Source organism: Salmo trutta, chromosome 22, assembly GCF_901001165.1.
Source record: "Salmo trutta chromosome 22, fSalTru1.1, whole genome shotgun sequence".
Lineage (NCBI taxonomy): Eukaryota > Metazoa > Chordata > Actinopteri > Salmoniformes > Salmonidae > Salmo > Salmo trutta.
The window spans coordinates 20,182,370-20,202,727 of record NC_042978.1 but is presented as its reverse complement, the minus strand read 5'-3'; the positions used below and the strand labels follow the sequence as shown (position 1 = coordinate 20,202,727).

The following is a 20,358-nucleotide window of genomic DNA, read 5'->3' as shown; positions in this document are numbered from 1 at the left end:
TCTACTATTATTCTGACATTTCACATTCTTAAAATAAAGTGGTGATCCTAACTGACCTAAGACAAGGAATTTTTACTAGGATTAAATGTCAGGAATTGTGAAAAAACGGAGTTTAAATGTATTTGGCTAAGGTGTATGTAAACTTCTGACTTCAACTGTATGCTAGCTATGCATATTTGAAATACTATTTAGGTGTTACTAACTTTTTCATTACCGAACTCCGAATCAATTGGCAGTCCCCAAAAAATAACATGGTCGCTGTTATAGAACGTTTATTTTGATTAGAGTCCCATCTAAGAGCCAGCTGTAAACTTCGTTATTAGGCTATTACTATTAGGGAAGTCGCATTTCTTGAGAAGAAAGCATGTAGCCTAAACGTTTTAATCGAACTGGTATATTGTAAAATAAGTCGACAATTAAGAATAAAATTAATGTATGTATATGTTGTTGCAGAACTTGGTTATAGTTGTGTTTTAAAACATCCCCTTCTTGGGGCCCTTCGTTTGCTGAAGCACAGTATAGGCAAAAATCTTTGGTGTAGCTCCTCTGTTCGTAGCGTACAGACGCTCCTATTACCATTTTTACTTCCTGGTTTAGTACGCAGCAGTGAGAGCGAGCGCGCAAGCATCCAGAGCGTATCTGTGGCAGTGAGACCCTGGGAGCAAGAGAGGTCCACTCACTGTACGATAATCCGCTCAATACAGACATATCTTTTCAAGGTAACTGACACGTCTTGAAGTAAACCAAGAGAAAGACACCGCAAACCCTGAAAGCTGACCATAGTGAATTTGGACAGGGAGAAGGAAAAGGTACTGGACCCTAATTTGAAACTTCGTTTAAACTCATATTTCATAAACCTAGTGTGCACTTTTGTCTATGTTATGAGAGTACAGTCGATTACGTAAAAATGGTTGACGTCTTCATTCGAAGTCTTACATATCGATTTTCCAGCTATTTAAAGTAATTTTGCACAACTCGAACATTTGCATGGAATTATCAGGTAGTCAGACCATGGCATTTTGTCATGGTGTTGATTTCTCAGTAAAGTAAAATCTTTTGAATTTACAACATTGTTGGGGGATATTTCCTTGTTTAATTGCATTGAGGTTATAATGAAGAAACTGTCAAGGATCCAGATATTATCCCCCATTTGTTAGATTCAGTTAAGTGAAGTGAAGTGAGGACCGTTATTTGTTAAACTGAACCCATGTGGGCGATGAGGGATCTTGCTTGGTTGATTCTCGGCAGCAGCAGCAGCAGTTAATCCCCATAGTTCTGAGGGTTTTTGCCGGGTGGGGAGAAAGCATTGCTCCAGCAAAAGTTGGGCAATGAATAGGCAGAAGGGGATTCTTCAGGACATAAGCAAACCACTGCACTCTCAGTGTTTGAATAATATTTGTGTGCTTGGGTGATGTGTATCTGTCTGTCTGTCTGTCTCTCTCTCTCTCCATCACACACCATGCTGGGCAGGCCATTATTTTGGCTACCATGACTATGCTCCCACAGGGCACGAGTGGTCACTGAATGGTTTGATGAGCATGAAAACAATGTCAACCATATGCCCACGGCCATCTCAGTCACCGGACCTCAACCCAATTGAACACTTATAGGAGATTCTGGATCAGCGACTGAGACAGCGTTCTCCACCACCATCAACAAAACACCAATGATGGAATTTCTGGTGGAAGAATGGTGTCGCATCCCTCCAGTAGAGTTCCAGACACTTGTAGAATTTATGCCAAGGTGGATTGAGGCTGTTCTGGTTCATGGCGGCCCATTGCTCTATTAAGATACTTAATGTTGGTGTTTCCTGTATATCTGGTACAGTAGTCCATACTGTACTTTTCCCTTGCAGATCAGTGCTCAACACTTCCTCTTCCTCAACCAATAAACAGATTTATGACACTGACACAGAAGTGACCTGTTGCTGATTAGGCTAGTGATCTCTTTTGTAACAAAACTCAAATGTTGGTATTGCTGGGTTAATTCAAAAAACATATGAATCTGTCACTAAAATGATTGACGTTTTGTTCATATTGTGAATGCCCTTCATATCCAATAGTTTCACCATGGTAGGGCTGGGCAGTGTTTGATCAGCATGTGAGGTTCCTAGGTCTCTAAACTGGCTGAGGCGAATGGACAAATCTGTGGTCTGTCGTTGTTTGGGTGTGTGTCGTATGAGAAATGTGAAACTCAAGACTTAAACTGCCTATGTTCTTTTGTACACTCTTTAGAGTTGTTGGCTGACTCAGCGAGTCTAAGCCAGCTCTCACAAAATATTGTCTTCGACTAAAGCTCATTTTCAGAGTGCGCATCCTTGGCTGTCTGACAAGCCTAGTTGTTTATGTTCCCACTTTTCATCTCTTTGGGAGAAACTGAAAGAGGAATGCCTCTCCACCAAAGACAGAGTGTTTAGACGGAGATCCCTCCCTTTATTCTCCATATTATTTGTATCACCTCATCTGTTGTTTGTTGTGCAAGGCTTAACGTGGGGGAGTCATGTAAATTGAGCTTTCTTTTCTACGCCACTTCTGAGGGAGTGACTGTTGTCAGGGGGATACAAGTATGTAGCCATGTGCTGCATGAGTTCCCAGCTTTCACTTAGTGCTGATGTGTTTACAGTACAGTAAAGAGGCCACACTCCCCTACTCAAATAGGAATGACAAATGAGACATCAAAAGAGTAAGTCCAATATCAGAGAGGAGCGACAGGAAGAGTAGACAATCATAGTGGTTTCTTCAGAGGAGCGCACAGAGGGTGGTGTTAGGAGCTGAGCAGGGGACTGAACAGCATTTCCTAGAGAGAGCCTTTACATTGAGCAAGTCATATGGGTTTGATTAGTGTGGTCTATTCTGCCTGTCTGTACAGTTCCTGGCAGGGTCACTATGCATAGTCTGTAAAAACATACTTTTTACTGCCTTCTCCAATCCAGTAGATATGTTGAAAAGCTTATGGTCCAGACTACATTATGACTTTGGCCCACCCTGAAATTGCAATTTACAATCCCCTGTCTAATGTCTCTTCTACTGTTATCCACAAATACCTCCTTGTCTTGCTTTTAAAAAGCACTTTGACCACATTATAATTGAGCTGTATACAGCCCATTCCAATTTCTGAACTCGCTATTGCCACAATTAGGCATTCAAATTGATCAGAGGTACTCATCTAAGGACATGATAAAAGCATCTGCTAAGTGGAATATATTACATGTATATTATAAAATGCCAACAGTACTTACAGGATTATGGTTGTATTGGCCGAATAACAAACACATTATGAGTTTTTTCCCAAAGGAAAACTGTTACACAACAGATCCACAAAGACAAATTACAAAATCCCTTTCAAGAGATAGTACAAATTCACAAATGACCAGATTTTTGTCATGTTTCTTAATTGAGCAATGATTTAGTGAGTGTACAATGATTTAATGAGTGTAGAGAGAACTTGAAGACAGTCAGTAATGCTTTTAAGCAGCCTTAAAAACACAAACGCAATGATAGGGGGGCCGATTATGTTGGCTTTGTTTAAATAAACAAGATGAAGAAGAGTTTTAATGAAAACATTTGATATCTTGCTGCAAGTCTAATAACCCCACAATAAAATGAGACTCCAACAAGAAGTAATGAAAATATAGGAGAGTTTGGCCGAGCAGGAAATTACTGAAAAAAGCCTTGAGGGAGGGGGCAGAAAGGGCAAAAAGCGTGAGGGCTGTGGAGATGGAGAGGAGAGGGGCTTACAGTTGCTCCACATTTAAGGGAAGTGGGAACACAAAGCCGCCTCACTGTTTTAGGACCCCATTCCGTATGGTACTGTACTGTGAACCGCTGCACTGCAGGGAAACCAGAGGCACATTAAGCCTCCTTCTATCCCACTCACCTCTCTCTGTCAGTTACATGTGTAGATTGTATGGTAGTCAGCATTATCTGATTATGAGCAGACTATAAGTGTGAAATGCTTCAGCTGCTCATTTTCAAATGGGCCGGGTCAGTTGTGTCTCACTTGTGCTTGAACAAATGGATCATTGTTCATTAGCTAGATGAATGAATATATGGTGTAGGAAGACACAACATGGTAAAGATTCAGGCCAGGCTGTCTCTGGAACTGGATAGGTGCAATGATCGACAGAATTCAGAAAGCAGTCAGAGAGAGGTGAACCTTAATCCAGGCACAGAGAAAGCTTACATTTGTTCAGAAGGTGCAAAGATTCTTGTTTATTTCTGCTTCTACCTATCTCTCTCTCTCGCTCTCTCTCTCTGTCTCTCCACACACACGTAGTATTTAAGAATGGCTATCCCAGCTCTCTCCGTCTCTCTCCACACACACGTAGTATTTCAGAATGGCTATCCCAGCTCTCTCCGTCTCTCTCCACACACACGTAGTATTTCAGAATGGCTATCCCAGCTCTCTCCGTCTCTCTCCACACACACGTAGTATTTCAGAATGGCTATCCCAGCTCTCTCCGTCTCTCTCCACACACACGTAGTATTTAAGAATGGCTATCCCAGCTCTCTCCGTCTCTCTCCACACACACGTAGTATTTAAGAATGGCTATCCCAGCTCTCTCCGTCTCTCTCCACACACACGTAGTATTTAAGAATGGCTATCCCAGCTCTCTCCGTCTCTCTCCACACACACGTAGTATTTCAGAATGGCTATCCCAGCTCTCTCCGTCTCTCTCCACACACACGTAGTATTTAAGAATGGCTATCCCAGCTCTCTCCGTCTCTCTCCACACACACGTAGTATTTAAGAATGGCTATCCCAGCTCTCTCCGTCTCTCTCCACACACACGTAGTATTTAAGAATGGCTATCCCAGCTCTCTCCGTCTCTCTCCACACACACGTAGTATTTCAGAATGGCTATCCCAGCTCTCTCCGTCTCTCTCCACACACACGTAGTATTTAAGAATGGCTATCCCAGCTCTCTCCGTCTCTCTCCACACACACGTAGTATTTAAGAATGGCTATCCCAGCTCTCTCCGTCTCTCTCAACACACACGTAGTATTTAAGAATGGCTATCCCAGCTCTCTCCGTCTCTCTCCACACACACGTAGTATTTAAGAATGGCTATCCCAGCTCTCTCCGTCTCTCTCCACACACACGTAGTATTTAAGAATGGCTATCCCAACTCTCTCCGTCTCTCTCCACACACACGTAGTATTTAAGAATGGCTATCCCAGCTCTCTCCGTCTCTCTCCACACACACGTAGTATTTAAGAATGGCTATCCCAGCTCTCTCCGTCTCTCTCCACACACACGTAGTATTTAAGAATGGCTATCCCAGCTCTCTCCGTCTCTCTCCACACACACGTAGTATTTAAGAATGGCTATCCCAGCTCTCTCCGTCTCTCTCCACACACACGTAGTATTTAAGAATGGCTATCCCAGCTCTCTCCGTCTCTCTTACAGCCCCTTGAGCTTTGCACTCCCTTTTTCATATTTGTTTTGTCAGGAGGCAACTTGTTTCCTCACTTCCGTCACCAAATCGTTTCCCATCTGCTTCCGGTTACCTTTGCCTGCAGTTGGTTTGCCGCCAGCCATCTGGGCCAGTGTGGCATCTTCTCTGTTCTCTGCCCAGACACACTGAAAGAATGATAGAGGCAGGGAGCAGGGTAGGCAGTGTGGCTTAAGGAAAGGTTATCAAAGATTGGGTTTGGGCCTCTCAATGACAGTGCCAAAAAGGCTTAGGAACAAAAGTCACAATGTTACTGTAAATAGGACTCCTCATCCAGGCTTTTAACTCCTCTGTACACTTCAAAGTGTGATGGGGGATGGGACATCTTTAGTGTTGTGATGTAATAATAACCAATGTTGCTTTTTTAAAACCTCTTTGGTATAGGGGGCAGTATTGAGAATTTTGGAAAAAATATGTTCCCATTTTTAACTGCCTCCTACACCAACTCAGAAGCTAGAATATGCATATTATTGTTCAGGTTTGGATAGAAAACACTCTGAATTTTCTAAAACTGTTTGAATGGTGTCTGTGAGTATAACAGAACTCCTATGGCAGGCAAAAACCTGACAAGGCTTCAAGCAGGAAGTACCCTGTCTGACAAGGAGTCGTGCGTCTTACCTCTTTTTATTGAAAAGTAAGGATCTTAGCTGTAACGTGACAATTCCCAGGGCTCCAATAGGCTCTCAGAGCCCGCGAAATAACTGAAGGTTTACGAGGGAACCTCAGGTTGAAATATATTATCGCCTTTTGTAAGTGGATGCTCGGAGGACCTTTCAATGATGCGCGTGCATGAGTCGCTTCTGAGGAGAAATTTTATTCGGCTGTTTAGGCTCAATGCATACTCCCGGTCGGAATATTAACACTTCTCTATGACATAAATGGCATAAAAATTGGTTTTAAACAGCGGTTGACATGCTTCGAAGTACGGTAATGGAATATTTAGACATTTTTGACACGCCAATGCGCCATGCGCGACACCGCGAAGAAGCATTCTAGAACTCACGAACAAAACGTCGCTGTTGGAACATAACGATGGATTATTTGGGACCAAACCAACATTTGTTATTGAAGTAGAAGTCCTGGCAGTGTATTCTGATGAAGAACAAGCAAGGTAAGAACATTTTTCTTATAGGAAATGTGATTTTGGTGGAGGCTGAACTGGGTGGGTATCTAAATAGCTAGCCCTGTAATGCCGGGCTATGTACTTAGATTATTGCAAAATGTGCTTCATCCGAAAAGCTATTTTAAAATCGGACATATCGAGTGCATAGAGGGGTAATGTATCTATAATTCTTAAAATAATTGTTATGCTTTTTGTGAACGTTTATCGTGAGTAATTTAGTAAAATCACCGGAAGTGTTCGGTGGGAATGCTAGTTCTGAACGTCACATGCTAATGTAAAAAGCTGGTTTTTGATATAAATATGAACTTGATTGAACAGACATGCATGTATTGTATAACACAATGTCCTAGGTGTGTCATCTGATGAAGATCATCAAAGGTTAGTGCTGCATTTAGATATGGTTTGGGTTTATGTGACATGATATGCTAGCTTGAAAAATGGCTGTGTGATTATTTCTGGCTGGGTACTCTGCTGACATAATCTAATGTTTTGCTTTTGTTGTAAAGCCTTTTTGAAATCGGACAGTGGGGTTAGATTAACGAGATTCTTGTCTTTAAATAGCTGTGAAATAGTCATATGTTTGAGAAATTGAAGTTATAGCATTTCTAACGATTCAAAAATCGCGCCACTGGATTGAAGTGGCTGTTACGTAGGTGGGACGAAATCGTCCCACATAGCCCAGAGAGGTTTTAAAGGCTAGTTTTGATCTCCCAAAAAAGTCTGATCTATGGCTAATGGCCTATTCTCTCTGTGTGTGACTGCCTCTTCCCTGTGATGTGGCCAGGCCACATGAGGCCAACACTGAGTGTGGAAGTAACCCACTGCTTGTCTCAAATTGGGTCATTTTCCCCCACAGCCACTGACATAACACCCACTTCCAGCTCCTCTCAGCCTAAGCACAGCTTTTAAAAGATCAATGCCTTCCTTTCTCTTTCCTGTGAGCAGACGACTAAAAGAGACACAGGGCACCCAGGTCGAGACTTGTTTACACTGGTCCTCAGATTGTCAGCCAGTGTTTTCCTGGAGTGATTGATCAACTGAAGACGCAGCGGGAGGTGGCTGTTCGTGAGGCACTGACTAAAGACTAGATATGTTTGTGTTGTCAGATGGGGACCATTTGGGTCAGGGAGATCTCATGCTCTCTCTCTCTCTCTCTCTCCCTCCCCCAATCTCCCCTCATACTAACCTGTTTCTCTTCCACAGGGAGGCCACAGTACATTATAGACTCTGCTGTTGCTGCTGCTACACTCAGAGGCAGTCTCTCCATCTTCCTTTGACTTTGGTCCTACCAGAGAGAGAAGCAGAGAGGCTGTGTGTCCAGAGATCTCCAGTCCAGTCTCTAGAGGTCTATCCTGCTGCTATGGCCCGTGAGTTCGCTCCGTCCCACTGGTGAGCGAGGGGCATCAGAGGGCAGAAGACATGTTGGGACAGAGGCCTGGGGACTGCACTGAAGCTTGCTGTAGTAACCATGGACACGGTATGGAGGAACTTGGCCTGCATTGTTGTCATCATCGTCATGGTTGCCACCGAGGTCGCAGAAAGTCAGACTGCTGAAAAGTTCACCCAGTCACACGGTGAGCAGAGATCGGGCCGACTACTTTCTTCTCTTTTGTTTGACATAAATGGAAATGTTTAACTGTGTCAATGTTTGTCATGAATACACAGTATGATTATGTTATTATTACTGTCATATTCATTGGGGAATTGGTATTATTCCCTTTTTTGGACTGTGAAAGTGGTTCAACATTTCCAGTCACCTAGACAGTTGAACAGAGGTAACGGACCTGTTCAGTGAACTCTTCCATACAGTGTTGAGGGCCTCCTCTGAGCTGAGCAACACTCCAGGGCAGTGACCCTGCTGAACTTGAACCCCGCTCTCACAAATCAACTCCAGAGATGGAGAGCCACGCGCCCCCCTCACCTCTCCTCAGCCAGACCAATCCCCTTTAGGCTCGGACATAAATACCCAGAGTGTCCATTACAGAACAAGGCACTGATTGTGTATTTCTTATGCTTAACCTCTGCACCCTGCAAGTCATCTGTTTCCAATAGTCTGCTACACTGCTTCCTTGATAACCACCACAGGACCATTCATTCATCTCCTCTGTTTAAACAAAGCTCTAGAAGAACACCTTTCTAACCCAAAACTGAAACCAGTTCCATTGATGATGGACAGTAATCATTTTTATGAGTTATCATTTGTCACAAGTATTTACTAGAAAATGCAACAAGTAGGTCAATGCTTAATTTGTTAAGGCTGTGAAATTCAATCAGGACAGGCTGTTGAGTACAGTACGTCTGGTGTTATACATTTCAGCACCACTATTAGAGTCCTCCATGCTAGTCACTTCTCCTACAATGGATATTGACTTCTGGTCAAAAGTTAGTTGTTATCTAACTGAGAATGGTCACCCCTTTAAGTCATTCTAGATTAAAACCTTCAACGAAAACAGAACATTTGAAAATGGGGGGCATGAAATCTGTCTATATTTGCTGCTGCACTTCATGACAAGCTGCAGAGTATATTTCTCTAGTCTTTGTGTTTATTTAAAAGAAGGAGAGGACAAATATGCAGACATGGCGTAGTTGGAGAGTTGGGCTTTTTCAGAAAAAAAGTTATTTCCCTATTTCTTTGAAATAAGCGAATAATGAGGTCAGCCATCGTGGTAGTGACATTAAGTCATTTAGTTTAGTGTTATTAAACCATTGCATGGAGTGTATATATAACCTTTCTCTCAGACTGAGACTGAGGCTCCGCAGCGTGGCCTCATAACTCAGCCAATCAACTGTCCCAGGCAGAAGCGTGACCGACAGGCATATAGACAGACAGACAGGCTGACAGACAGACATGCAGACAGACAGGAAGGTAGACATGGTGGGAGACAGACAGGGCGATAGAGAGGGAGACATAGAGGAGGGATAGACAGACAGACAGTCAGACAGGGTGACATGGAGGGAGACATGGAGGGAGACAGGAAGGGAGACAGGAAGGGAGACAGGGAGAGAGACAGGGAGAGAGACAGGGAGAGAGACAGGAAGGGAGACAGGCCAACAGGGAGAGAGACGGGGAGAGAGACATGGAGAGAGACAGGAAGGGAGACAGGGAGAGAGACATGGAGGGAGACAGGAAGGGAGACAGGGAGAGAGACATGGAGGGAGACAGGAAGGGAGATAGGGAGACAGGGAGAGAGACATGGAGAGAGACAGGAAGGGAGACAGGGAGAGAGACATGGAGAGAGACAGGAAGGGAGACAGGCCAACAGGGAGACAGGGAGAAAGACAGGGAGAGAGACAATGAGAGAGACATGGAGGGAGACAGACAGACAGGCCGACAGGGAGACAGGGAGAGAGAAAGACAGGCAGGCAGAGCTGAGAGCAGAGTTATGAGCAGAGGAACTGCTGACAGGGCCCTATGGTGACGGAGGCAGAGATTGACTTTTTCAGCCAGGCATGGATGAGAGAGAGAGAAGCTCCTCTCTGGGAACGCTACAGTAAAAAGGCCACTGTTCTCATTTCCTTCTCTTTTTTTAAAGAGGCTAATTAAAGGTTCCTTTCTTCTGAAAGCTAAAATTAACCGAACCCTGGGTAGTGCTTTATGACAGTTTATTTTACAAAAGGTGAGCACTCTGCAGACCTTTATTCTTTTATGGGCCTCTCTCTGTTACCACTTGGGTTTATTGGTGAGTAATAATAGTTTCCTCCTCCTCCTAGTGATTAGATAATAGATCAAACGAATTGGAGAAGTGGTTCGCCCTGTGGTGCTACAGAGCTGGGAGCAGCTTTCCATCAGTTGTAGGGGACCTGGGAGAGGATCAGACGCCACGCGACCCTTCAGACCAGACTAGGACCTACTGTACGCTTATACTCTATTTAGCCAACTTCGTTCCCCTATTTTCCATTGTACCAGCCATATTTCCCCTTTGAAGTACCCTGTACATGTGGGCACAGTGCGTTGGGAGGGGGCTGGCAGCAGAATGGTAGCCTTATGAAAGCAGTGGTGGAGCCCAGTCAGGCCACTAGCTGCCTCACTCATTAATTAGACAGGCTTATCAGGTTGCTGGACAGATTACTGCTGCGCTGCAGAGAGAGAGCTATTGCACAGAGCAGGGAGGGCACGAGGAGCAGCTGTATAGCTGTGGAACCACGGAGGGATGGAGGAGGGGAGAGTACGGGTACAGTACACTTTTGAAACTATGCCTCATTAAGTCCTTCCAAATATTTGACTCCAGTCCTCCGGGAGGCTTTCCTGGGCCAGATACTTTTGACCCTGTGAAAATACCATGAAAATACCACTTTTTATGTGGGGCAATTGTCTGAAATGTTGTAGTAGAGGAATTCAAAGCTCATATAACTGACTGTTGCAGAATGTGCTGAAGGATGTGAAATGGGGTTGGAGGGGTTTGGAGGGGGCTGCTTGCTGTTTATTTAAGCTGGCCTGGCCACATAAACAGAGAGGCTGGGTCCGGACTCACGCTACAGAAACTAATCCCTGCCTGTTTACTCTCAGTGGGGAGGGCTGTTTCTCCACAAAACAAGGCAAAAGGCCTTGATGAAAACTGGGCTAATTTCTGTTGACCTTTCCCCTGTTAGTGCAGTGTTTGGAGCGCCGTGTTTGGACAATAAATCTCCGGGCCCGCAGCCAGAGACAGGAAGTATAGGATTTCAGGGTTGCTATGGAGACAGCCTTGGGAGGGATAGCGTGGACTGAGAAGTCCTCAAGAATCCCACTAGTCACTACTGACTAAGGCCTGTCCTCATAAGCTTTAAGCCGTGACGATAATGCACATACTGTATATTCTACCAAAGTTTATTTGAAATGTCATTGACTGTGAGTGTTTGTGCTCTGTCTCCTCTCTCTGTCTCTCTCCAGCTACGTTCCTGTCTAGCCTGGGCCAGTATGAAATTGCCATCCCAGTTCGCGTGGGGCCACAGGGCGAGTCCCTGCACACAAAGGATGGGGGTGCAGACAGCCCCAACCACCATCGGCGGAGCCGCCGCAGTGCTGAGGACCAGCAACAACAGGACTTGTCCCAGCTGTACTACCAGCTCTCTACCCCCACAACCAACTTTCTCCTCAACCTGACCCTGCAGGGGGGCCTGCTGTCCCGTCAGTTCCGTGTAGAGTACTGGAGGAGGGGGCGTCTGGCCTGGAGCCACCCTTACGCACTTCAGTGTCTCTATGTAGGCCATCTGCAGGATCAGCCCCACTCTAGCAAGGTGGCTCTCAGCAACTGTAATGGCCTGGTAAGAACCTGACCCATCTACATTTACATTTTACATTTAAGTCATTTAGCAGACGCTCTTATCCAGAGCGACTTACAAATTGGTGTATTCACCTTATGATATCCAGTGGAACAACCACTTTACAATAGTGCATCTAAATCTTTTAAGGGGGGGGGGGGTTAGAAGGATTACTTTATCCTATCCCAGGTATTCCTTAAAGAGGTGGGGTTTCAGGTGTCTCCGGAAGGTGGTGATTGACTCCGCTGTCCTGGCGTCGTGAGGGAGCTTGTTCCACCATTGGGGTGCCAGAGCAGCGAACAGTTTTGACTGGGCTGAGCGGGAACTGTGCTTCCTCAGAGGTAGGGAGGCGAGCAGGCCAGAGGTGGATGAACGCAGTGCCCTTGTTTGGGTGTAGGGCCTGATCAGAGCCTGAAGGTACGGAGGTGCCGTTCCCCTCACAGCTCCGTAGGCAACCACCATGGTCTTGTAGCAGATGCGAGCTTCAACTGGAAGCCAGTGGAGAGAGCGGAGGAGCGGGGTGACGTGAGAGAACTTGGGAAGGTTGAACACCAGACGGGCTGCGGCGTTCTGGATGAGTTGTAGGGGTTTAATGGCACAGGCAGGGAGCCCAGCCAACAGCGAGTTGCAGTAATCCAGACGGGAGATGACAAGTGCCTGGATTAGGACCTGCGCCGCTTCCTGTGTGAGGCAGGGTCGTACTCTGCGAATGTTGTAGAGCATGAACCTACAGGATCGGGTCACCGCCTTGATGTTAGTGGAGAACGACAGGGTGTTGTCCAGGATCACGCCAAGGTTCTTAGCACTCTGGGAGGAGGACACAAGGGAGTTGTCAACCGTGATGGCGAGATCATGGAACGGGCAGTCCTTCCCCGGGAGGAAGAGCAGCTCCGTCTTGCCGAGGTTCAGCTTGAGGTGGTGATCCGAGATCCACACTGATATGTCTGCCAGACATGCAGAGATGCGATTCGCCGCCTGGTTATCAGAAGGGGGAAAGGAGAAGATTAATTGTGTGTCGTCTGCATAGCAATGATAGGAGAGATCATGTGAGGATATGACAGAGCCAAGTGACTTGGTGTATAGCGAGAATAGGAGAGGGCCTAGAACAGAGCCCTGGGGGACACCAGTGGTGAGAGCGCGTGGTGCGGAGACAGATTCTCGCCACGCCACCTGGTAGGAGCGACCTGTCAGGTAGGACGCAATCCAAGCGTGGGCCGCGCCGGAGATGCCCAGCTCGGAGAGGGTGGAGAGGAGGATCTGATGGTTCACAGTATCAAAGGCAGCAGATAGGTCTAGAAGGATGAGAGCAGAGGAGAGAGAGTTATCTTTAGCAGTGCGGAGAGCCTCTGTGACACAGAGAAGAGCAGTCTCAGTTGAATGCCCAGTCTTGAAACCTGACTGATTAGGATCAAGAAGGTCATTCTGAGAGAGATAGCAGGAGAGCTGGCCAAGGACGGCACATTCAAGAGTTTTGGAGAGAAAAGAAAGAAGGGATACTGGTCTGTAGTTGTTGACATCGGAGGGATCGAGTGTAGGTTTTTTCAGAAGGGGTGCAACTCTCGCTCTCTTGAAGACGGAAGGGACGTAGCCAGCGGTCAAGGATGAGTTGATGAGCGAGGTGAGGTAGGGGAGAAGGTCTCCGGAAATGGTCTGGAGAAGAGAGGAGGGGATAGGGTCAAGTGGGCAGGTTGTTGGGCGGCCGGCCGTCACAAGACGCGAGATTTCATCTGGAGAGAGAGGGGAGAAAGAGGTCAAAGCACAGGGTAGGGCAGTGTGAGCAGGACCAGCGGTGTCGTTTGACTTAGCAAACGAGGATCGGATATCGTCAACTTTCTTTTCAAAATGGTTGACGAAGTCATCCGCAGAGAGGGAGGAGGGGGGGGGAGGGGGAGGAGGATTCAGGAGGGAGGAGAAGGTAGCAAAGAGCTTCCTAGGGTTAGAGACAGATGCTTGGAATTTAGAGTGGTAGAAAGTGGCTTTAGCAGCAGAGACAGAAGAGGAGAATGTAGAGTGGAGGGAGTGAAAGGATGCCAGGTCCGCAGGGAGGCGAGTTTTCCTCCATTTCCGCTCGGCTGCCCGGAGCCCTGTTCTGTGAGCTCGCAGTGAGTCGTCGAGCCACGGAGCAGGAGGGGAGGACCGAGCCGGCCTGGAGGATAGGGGACAGAGAAAATCAAAGAATGCAGAAAGGGAGGAGAGGAGGGTTGAGGAGGCAGAATCAGGAGATAGGTTGGAGAAGGTTTGAGCAGAGGGAAGAGATGATAGGATGGAAGAGGAGAGAGTAGCGGGAGAGAGAGAGCGAAGGTTGGGACGGCGCAATACCATCCGAGTAGGGGCAGAGTGAGAAGTGTTGGATGAGAGCGAGAGGGAAAAGGTTACAAGGTAGTGGTCGGAGACTTGGAGGGGAGTTGAGATTAGTGGAAGAACAGCATCTAGTAAAGATGAGGTCAAGCGTATTGCCTGCCTTGTGAGTAGGGGGGAAGGTGAGAGGGTGAGGTCAAAAGAGGAGAGGAGTGGAAAGAAGGAGGCAGAGAGGAATGAGTCAAAGGTAGACGTGGGGAGGTTAAAGTCACCCAGAACTGTGAGAGGTGAGCCATCCTCAGGAAAGGAACTTATCAAGGTGTCAAGCTCATTGATGAACTCTCCAAGGGAACCTGGAGGGCGATAAATGATAAGGATGTTAAGCTTGAAAGGGCTGGTAACTGTGACAGCATGGAATTCAAATGAGGAGATAGACAGATGGGTCAGGGGAGAAAGAGAGAATGTCCACTTGGGAGAGATGAGGATTCCAGTGCCACCACCCCGCTGGCTTGATGCTCTAGGGGTATGCGAGAACACGTGGGCAGACGAGGAGAGAGCAGTAGGAGTAGCAGTGTTATCTGTGGTAATCCATGTTTCCGTCAGCGCCAGGAAGTCTAGGGACTGGAGGGTAGCATAGGCTGAGATGAACTCAGCCTTGTTGGCCGCAGACCGGCAGTTCCAGAGGCTGCCGGAGACCTGGAACTCCACGTGGGTCGTGCACGCTGGGACCACCAGGTTAGAGTGGCAGCGGCCACGCGGTGTGAAGCGTTTGTATGGCCTGTGCAGAGGGGAGAGAACAGGGATAGACAGACACATAGTTGACAAGCTACAGAAGAGGCTACGCTAATGCAAAGGAGATTGGAATGACAAGTGGACTACACGTCTCGAATGTTCAGAAAGTTAAGCTTACGTTGCAAAAATCTTACTGACTAAAATGACGAAAATGATACAGTACTGCTGGCTGGTGGAGTAGGCTAGCTAGCAGTGGCTGCGTTGTTGACTTTGTTAGAACGTGTAGCTGGCTAGGTAACCTCGATAGTTTCAGTACTACACCTTGTCATGATACAAAAGCAACTTTGTAGCTAGCTAACATAACACTAATCAAGACGTTCCTTTGTAATGTATTTAGTTTCTACAGTGCTGCTCGTCGGTAATAGTTGGCTACTTTTGGAAAAATGGCGTCGAGGGGGACGGAAATAGCTGGCTAGCTAACCTCGATAATTACTAAACTACACAATTATCAAGCTATGACAAAGACAACTATGTAGCTAGCTAGCTAACACTGCACTAGTCAAATCGTTCCGTTGTAATGTATTAGTATCTACAGCGCTGCTAGTCGGTAACGGTTGGCTAGCTAGCAGTGGGTTTGATGATGACTAAGTCTGGAGTCTGGACAACGGTGTCGCGGCTGGCTAGCTAACCTCGATAATTACTCTAAACTACACAATTATCTTAGATACAAAGACAGCAAAGACAACTATGTAGCTAGCTCACTAACACTAACACTAAACTAATCAAGTCGTTCCGTTGTAATGTAATAGTTTCTACAGTGCTGCTAGTCGGTAGGAGTTAGCTAGTTGGCTAGCTAGCAGTGTTGACTAGCTAGCTAGCAGTGTTGACTTCGTTAGGACGAAAATAGCTAACCTCGATAATACTCTAATTACTCTAAACTACACAATTATCTTTGATACAAAGACGGCTATGTAGCTAGCTAAGAAAAATTGCTCAGATCAAACAAATCAAACCGTTGTAATGTAATGAAGTGTAATATTACCTGTGGAGCGAAGCAAAGTGCGATTGCTCGCTCCAAACCGAGCAGTTTACCTAGTACTGCTAGCACCACTGGCCTGTTGTCCTATTGGCCTGTTGTCCTATTGGCCTGTTGTCCTATTGTCCTATTGGCCTGTTGTGCTATTGGCCTGTTGTCCTATTGTCCTATTGGCCTGTTGGCCTATTGTCCTGTTGTCCTATTGGCCTGTTGTCCTATTGGCCTGTTGTCCTATTGGCCTGTTGTCCTATTGGCCTGTTGTCCTATTGTCCTGTTGTCCTATTGTCCTATTGTCCTATTGGCCTGTTGTCCTATTGTCCTATTGGCCTGTTGGCCTATTGTCCTGTTGTCCTATTGGCCTGTTGTCCTATTGTCCTATTGGCCTGTTGTCTTGTTGCCCTGTTGGCTTGTTCTGCTGTCCTTGGCCTCAGAGGACCCAGGGCTAATGGAGCTCCAGAGGAATCCTCTCCCTCTGAGTGTAACATTATGATTCTGTGTACTAGGATAGCTCTGATCCTGGATCCTGGACTAGACCAGGGCACCTGTCTGGACCACATGCTATTCTGGAGCAGTAATGCACCTGTGTAAACAAGGGATTACCAAAGCCCATTGTTATCACCAGACTTCCCCTGCTGGTCACAACTCATAACGTCACTAAGGCATGTTCACAGCTGGACGTCCAGACCATTCAGTAGCCAGCTAGCACCTCCACCCACAGCAGACTCTTTTGAAATAATAAAATCAGTCAAATGACACAATTCCAATCTGCCTTTTGACACATGAAAGCATTCTCCTTATCCATCTATTCTTGTTATCCCTTTACAGCTAATAACTAATTGGGCCCATAATAACAGGGCTAAATGCAACCAAGGATTAAATCTGCTCACAAAGTGTTAATAAGCCCTACACATAATTACTTGTGGTCAGACTAGCATAACTTAATTCAGCAGGGAATCCGCTGTGTGTCCACGAGAGCATCACTAAACACATTACAGGATTAGGTGCACTGTGAAAGTGCGCTGCTATTGTAGCGACTAGAGAGGGCCAGGGGGGAAACACTCACTGTGACCTCAGAGGCTGCAGCCAAGAGATCTAATCAGGGGAAGTGTCTCCCTGTCTCCTCTCTGTGGAAAGACTCAGATAGGATCACTCTCCCTATGTATCTGACCTCCAGACATGTCTGGGAGAGGTGAGGGCCTGTACTTGTTTAGGCCCAGGTTGATGAGAGACTGATATGATTATCATCCAGGCCAGGGATAGTTATGTACTGTACTGTATCCACTGAGGGGAGGGGAGATGTTAGAGACTGGCTGTAGACAGACAGAGACCTCCAGTATGCTACTGTAATGGGCCTGACGGGCACCAGAGATGTCAGTCCTTGTCCTGTCACCACCAGCCTTCAGAGGGACCCTGGCTCACCTCTGCTTCCCTGACTTTTCCAGCAGGGGGTGATCGTGGCAGGGGGTGAGGAGTATATCATCGAGCCTCTGACCCCGGCCGAAAACCTCACGAGGGCGGAGAGGGGGGAGAGCCGCCCCCATGTGGTCTACAAGAGGTCATCTCTTCGCCATCAGTACATGGACCAATCCTGTGGGGTCATTGGTAGGTAGAGCTGTCTGTGTCCTGGGTACAACATGCCCCTTTAAACTCTCATGTTTCACAGGTTACGATTAGATCAGCAAACAGTCGTTTATGATATCTGCTGTACAGCAGTCTCAGTTTACAGGACATAATAACCTGGTTTTAATACATGCACATTAATGCCACTCTTATCAGGTAGTGTACCCTCTCCTCTCTCAATGCCATTAACCCCTCTTTGTGACTGTTCCTCAGATGAGAAGCCAGGGAAAGGCATGGCCTGGTGGCAGAGGACTCTGAAGACACCTCCCAACCCCATCGGCCGAGGCCAGCTGCCCCTGAAGAGGTCTGTGAGCAGAGAGCGCTACGTAGAAACACTAGTGGTGGCCGACAAGATGATGGTGGGGTACCACGGCCGCCGGGACATCGAGCAGTACATCCTGGCTGTCATGAATATTGTAAGTTTCACATCGAGTCAGATCCCTACAACTGGCAGGGGGGAAAACTTGGAAGATACTTGTCCTATCCACTTTGTCTGTGTTTAGGATTGAGTCTAGGATTGTTGTTACTGTATTGAATGGTTCTACAGATAGTGTAGTCGAGGTCGTAACGTGTAGTAGTATTCCTTCACAGGATATCACTTCACACCCTGTCCATCAGATGGCTAAGCATAAACTCATGAATGGAATGGATTTAATGAATGGTTGGCCTTATTTTACTGTTCCACACCAGGTTGCATCCATCCTGTCACAAAATCCCCAACAGAAGAATTAAACTACAGGAGTGTACTGTAAAGTAACCCAAATTACAGTAGTTTCTAGGTTGTAAGTAGTAGTGATGAATGATGTCAGCTCTTTTTAAGACTGGTCTTTTCTTGTTTCCCTGGAGGTCAGGTTGCCAAACTGTTCCAGGATTCTAGCCTGGGGAACGCAGTGAACATTGTGGTGACCCGCCTCATCCTGCTCATGGAGGACCAGGTATTCTCTTCTAGACCCATCCCGGAAAAACCTCTCCCTTTCAATGGGGTCTGCATCCATCCACCCTGCCTCCTCTCTGCATCTCACTCCTAGTCCAGTCCAGCCTGTTGTCTAGGCCAGCATCTATGAGCTCCTTGTTTGTGTCAAATTATTGGCTTAAGTGTCCTTCCTCCCCTGCTCCCAGCAGAAAATGTCTTGTAAGTGGAGCCATTTGCGGTGGTGGAGAGAGAGCGACCTGCCAGGCAAGTCCAGCCATGACTGCACTTGTTGTTGCTGGTGACCTCTCGGGCTATTGCTATGACGTACATTAGTGCCCTAGAAAAGTGCATATAAAAAGCTAAATATGAAGCCGGTGCAGGCGGGCGTCACTGTGGCCTAGTGTTCTGTCCACCTGCTGCCTGGTGATTGACATGAATGTCACGTCATGTTCTTGGTCCCTGTCCAGTCCAGCAGGCCAGCCAGCCAAGCCACGGCACTGTGCTGCTAACGGCACGCGGTCAGACTGAGTGCCAGGACAGGGTTACACTCTCTGGCGTAATTTGGACATTATAAGCTTCTAAGGGTATTAGAAAGGGTATTACTAGTGGGTTTGCAGTGAAGGTACTGTGGCAGTCTAATAACCCTTTTCCAACTCACAGTCCCTGTCATCCCGTATATGCCCAGGTTGACATCTCTGTCATCCCGTATATGCCCAGGTTGACAGCTCTGTCATCCCGTATATGCTCAGGTTGACAGCTCTGTCATCCCACATATGCCCAGCTTGACACTACCTGTCATCCCGTATATGCCCAGGTTGACAGGACCTGTCATCCCGTATATGCCCAGGTTGAAATTGATAGATTTAGTCATTGATTAGCACCTTAATTGGAACACAGTGGCTGTGTTCAGAGCTCAGTTTCTCCGCTTCACAGAGATGTATTTTATATATTTTTTTACTTTAGTTTATTTAGTAAATATTTTTTTGGAACTGCTGGTACGGGTGTTGTTAGCCCCGAGACAAGGTCGAGGGCCGGCAAACCGTTCCATTACCATTTGGGCTCCCAAGTGGCGCAGTGGTCTAAGGTACTGCATCTCAGCTAGAGGCATCACTACAGACAACCTGGTTCAAATCCAGACTGTATCACAACCGGCCGTGATTGGGAGTCCCATAGGGCGGCACACAATTGGCCCAGCGTCTCTGAGTTTGGCCGTTGTTGGCTGTCATTGTAAATAAGAATTTGTTCTTAACTGACTTGCCTAGTTAAATAATAAATACTGGCTGGCAACGTTCTTATCCCCTGCCTGCTAGCTAACCAGCCAACTATGGCTAATTTACAGTCACGTCAAACAGTGCAGCCAGAATAACAACAGTAGCTGCATTTGTTTAAGCTGACACATCCATAACAATGAGGTAATGATGCACGATTTCGCCTGGCATAGTAAATGTGTTCTCTCGTCATACTGTTGTTCAGAGGAGCAAGCCAACAACACATCTAACACAATCTTTTCAAACTGAAGCTGGAAACACTGCAAACTAGCTGCACTGCGTTTCATTGTACATTTTTTCAATTGACATTTCTTTGTATATATCCATAAAAATGATGCCAGCTGATTCATGATTTCAACTGGCTGAGAAACGCTGCCTGCCTTTCTGTCTCTTCCCGAACCCTGACCCCTACACATTCATTACTATGGGAGAGGAGATCGAATTTGAATATTGAAACAATGTTGCATATGTCGGCGAGACCGACAGCAAGGTTTATACAAATCTCCACTGAAAAGAAATGTGAGATAATGTCTAGATGCTTTTTATAGTGGAGATCAAGTTCATAAATTGCCTGGCTGGGCTGATGAGACAGTGGATTGCGCAGTCAGATGGAACCGAGTAAATAGGCATTTTAACGTCATAGTAGTGGTAACTTGTGGAATAGACACCAG

The 20,358-nt window shown here is 46.5% G+C and overlaps 1 protein-coding gene across 2 annotated transcripts in view; it reads left to right on the top strand.

Moving 5' to 3' along the window:
- Window positions 1–614: 614 nt before the first annotated feature.
- The window catches only part of adamts10 (ADAM metallopeptidase with thrombospondin type 1 motif, 10), a 50,177-nt gene continuing 30,433 nt past the window's right edge, over window positions 615–20,358 (top strand). For both annotated transcript variants that reach the window (XM_029707141.1, XM_029707140.1), the window contains exons 1-6: window positions 615–809; window positions 7,783–8,153; window positions 11,450–11,823; window positions 17,329–17,488; window positions 17,720–17,922; window positions 18,358–18,441. In XM_029707141.1, coding sequence (XP_029563001.1) covers window positions 8,048–8,153; window positions 11,450–11,823; window positions 17,329–17,488; window positions 17,720–17,922; window positions 18,358–18,441 — 927 coding nt within the window. In that variant the 5' untranslated portion in view covers window positions 615–809; window positions 7,783–8,047. The remainder of the gene's footprint in view (window positions 810–7,782; window positions 8,154–11,449; window positions 11,824–17,328; window positions 17,489–17,719; window positions 17,923–18,357; window positions 18,442–20,358) is intronic.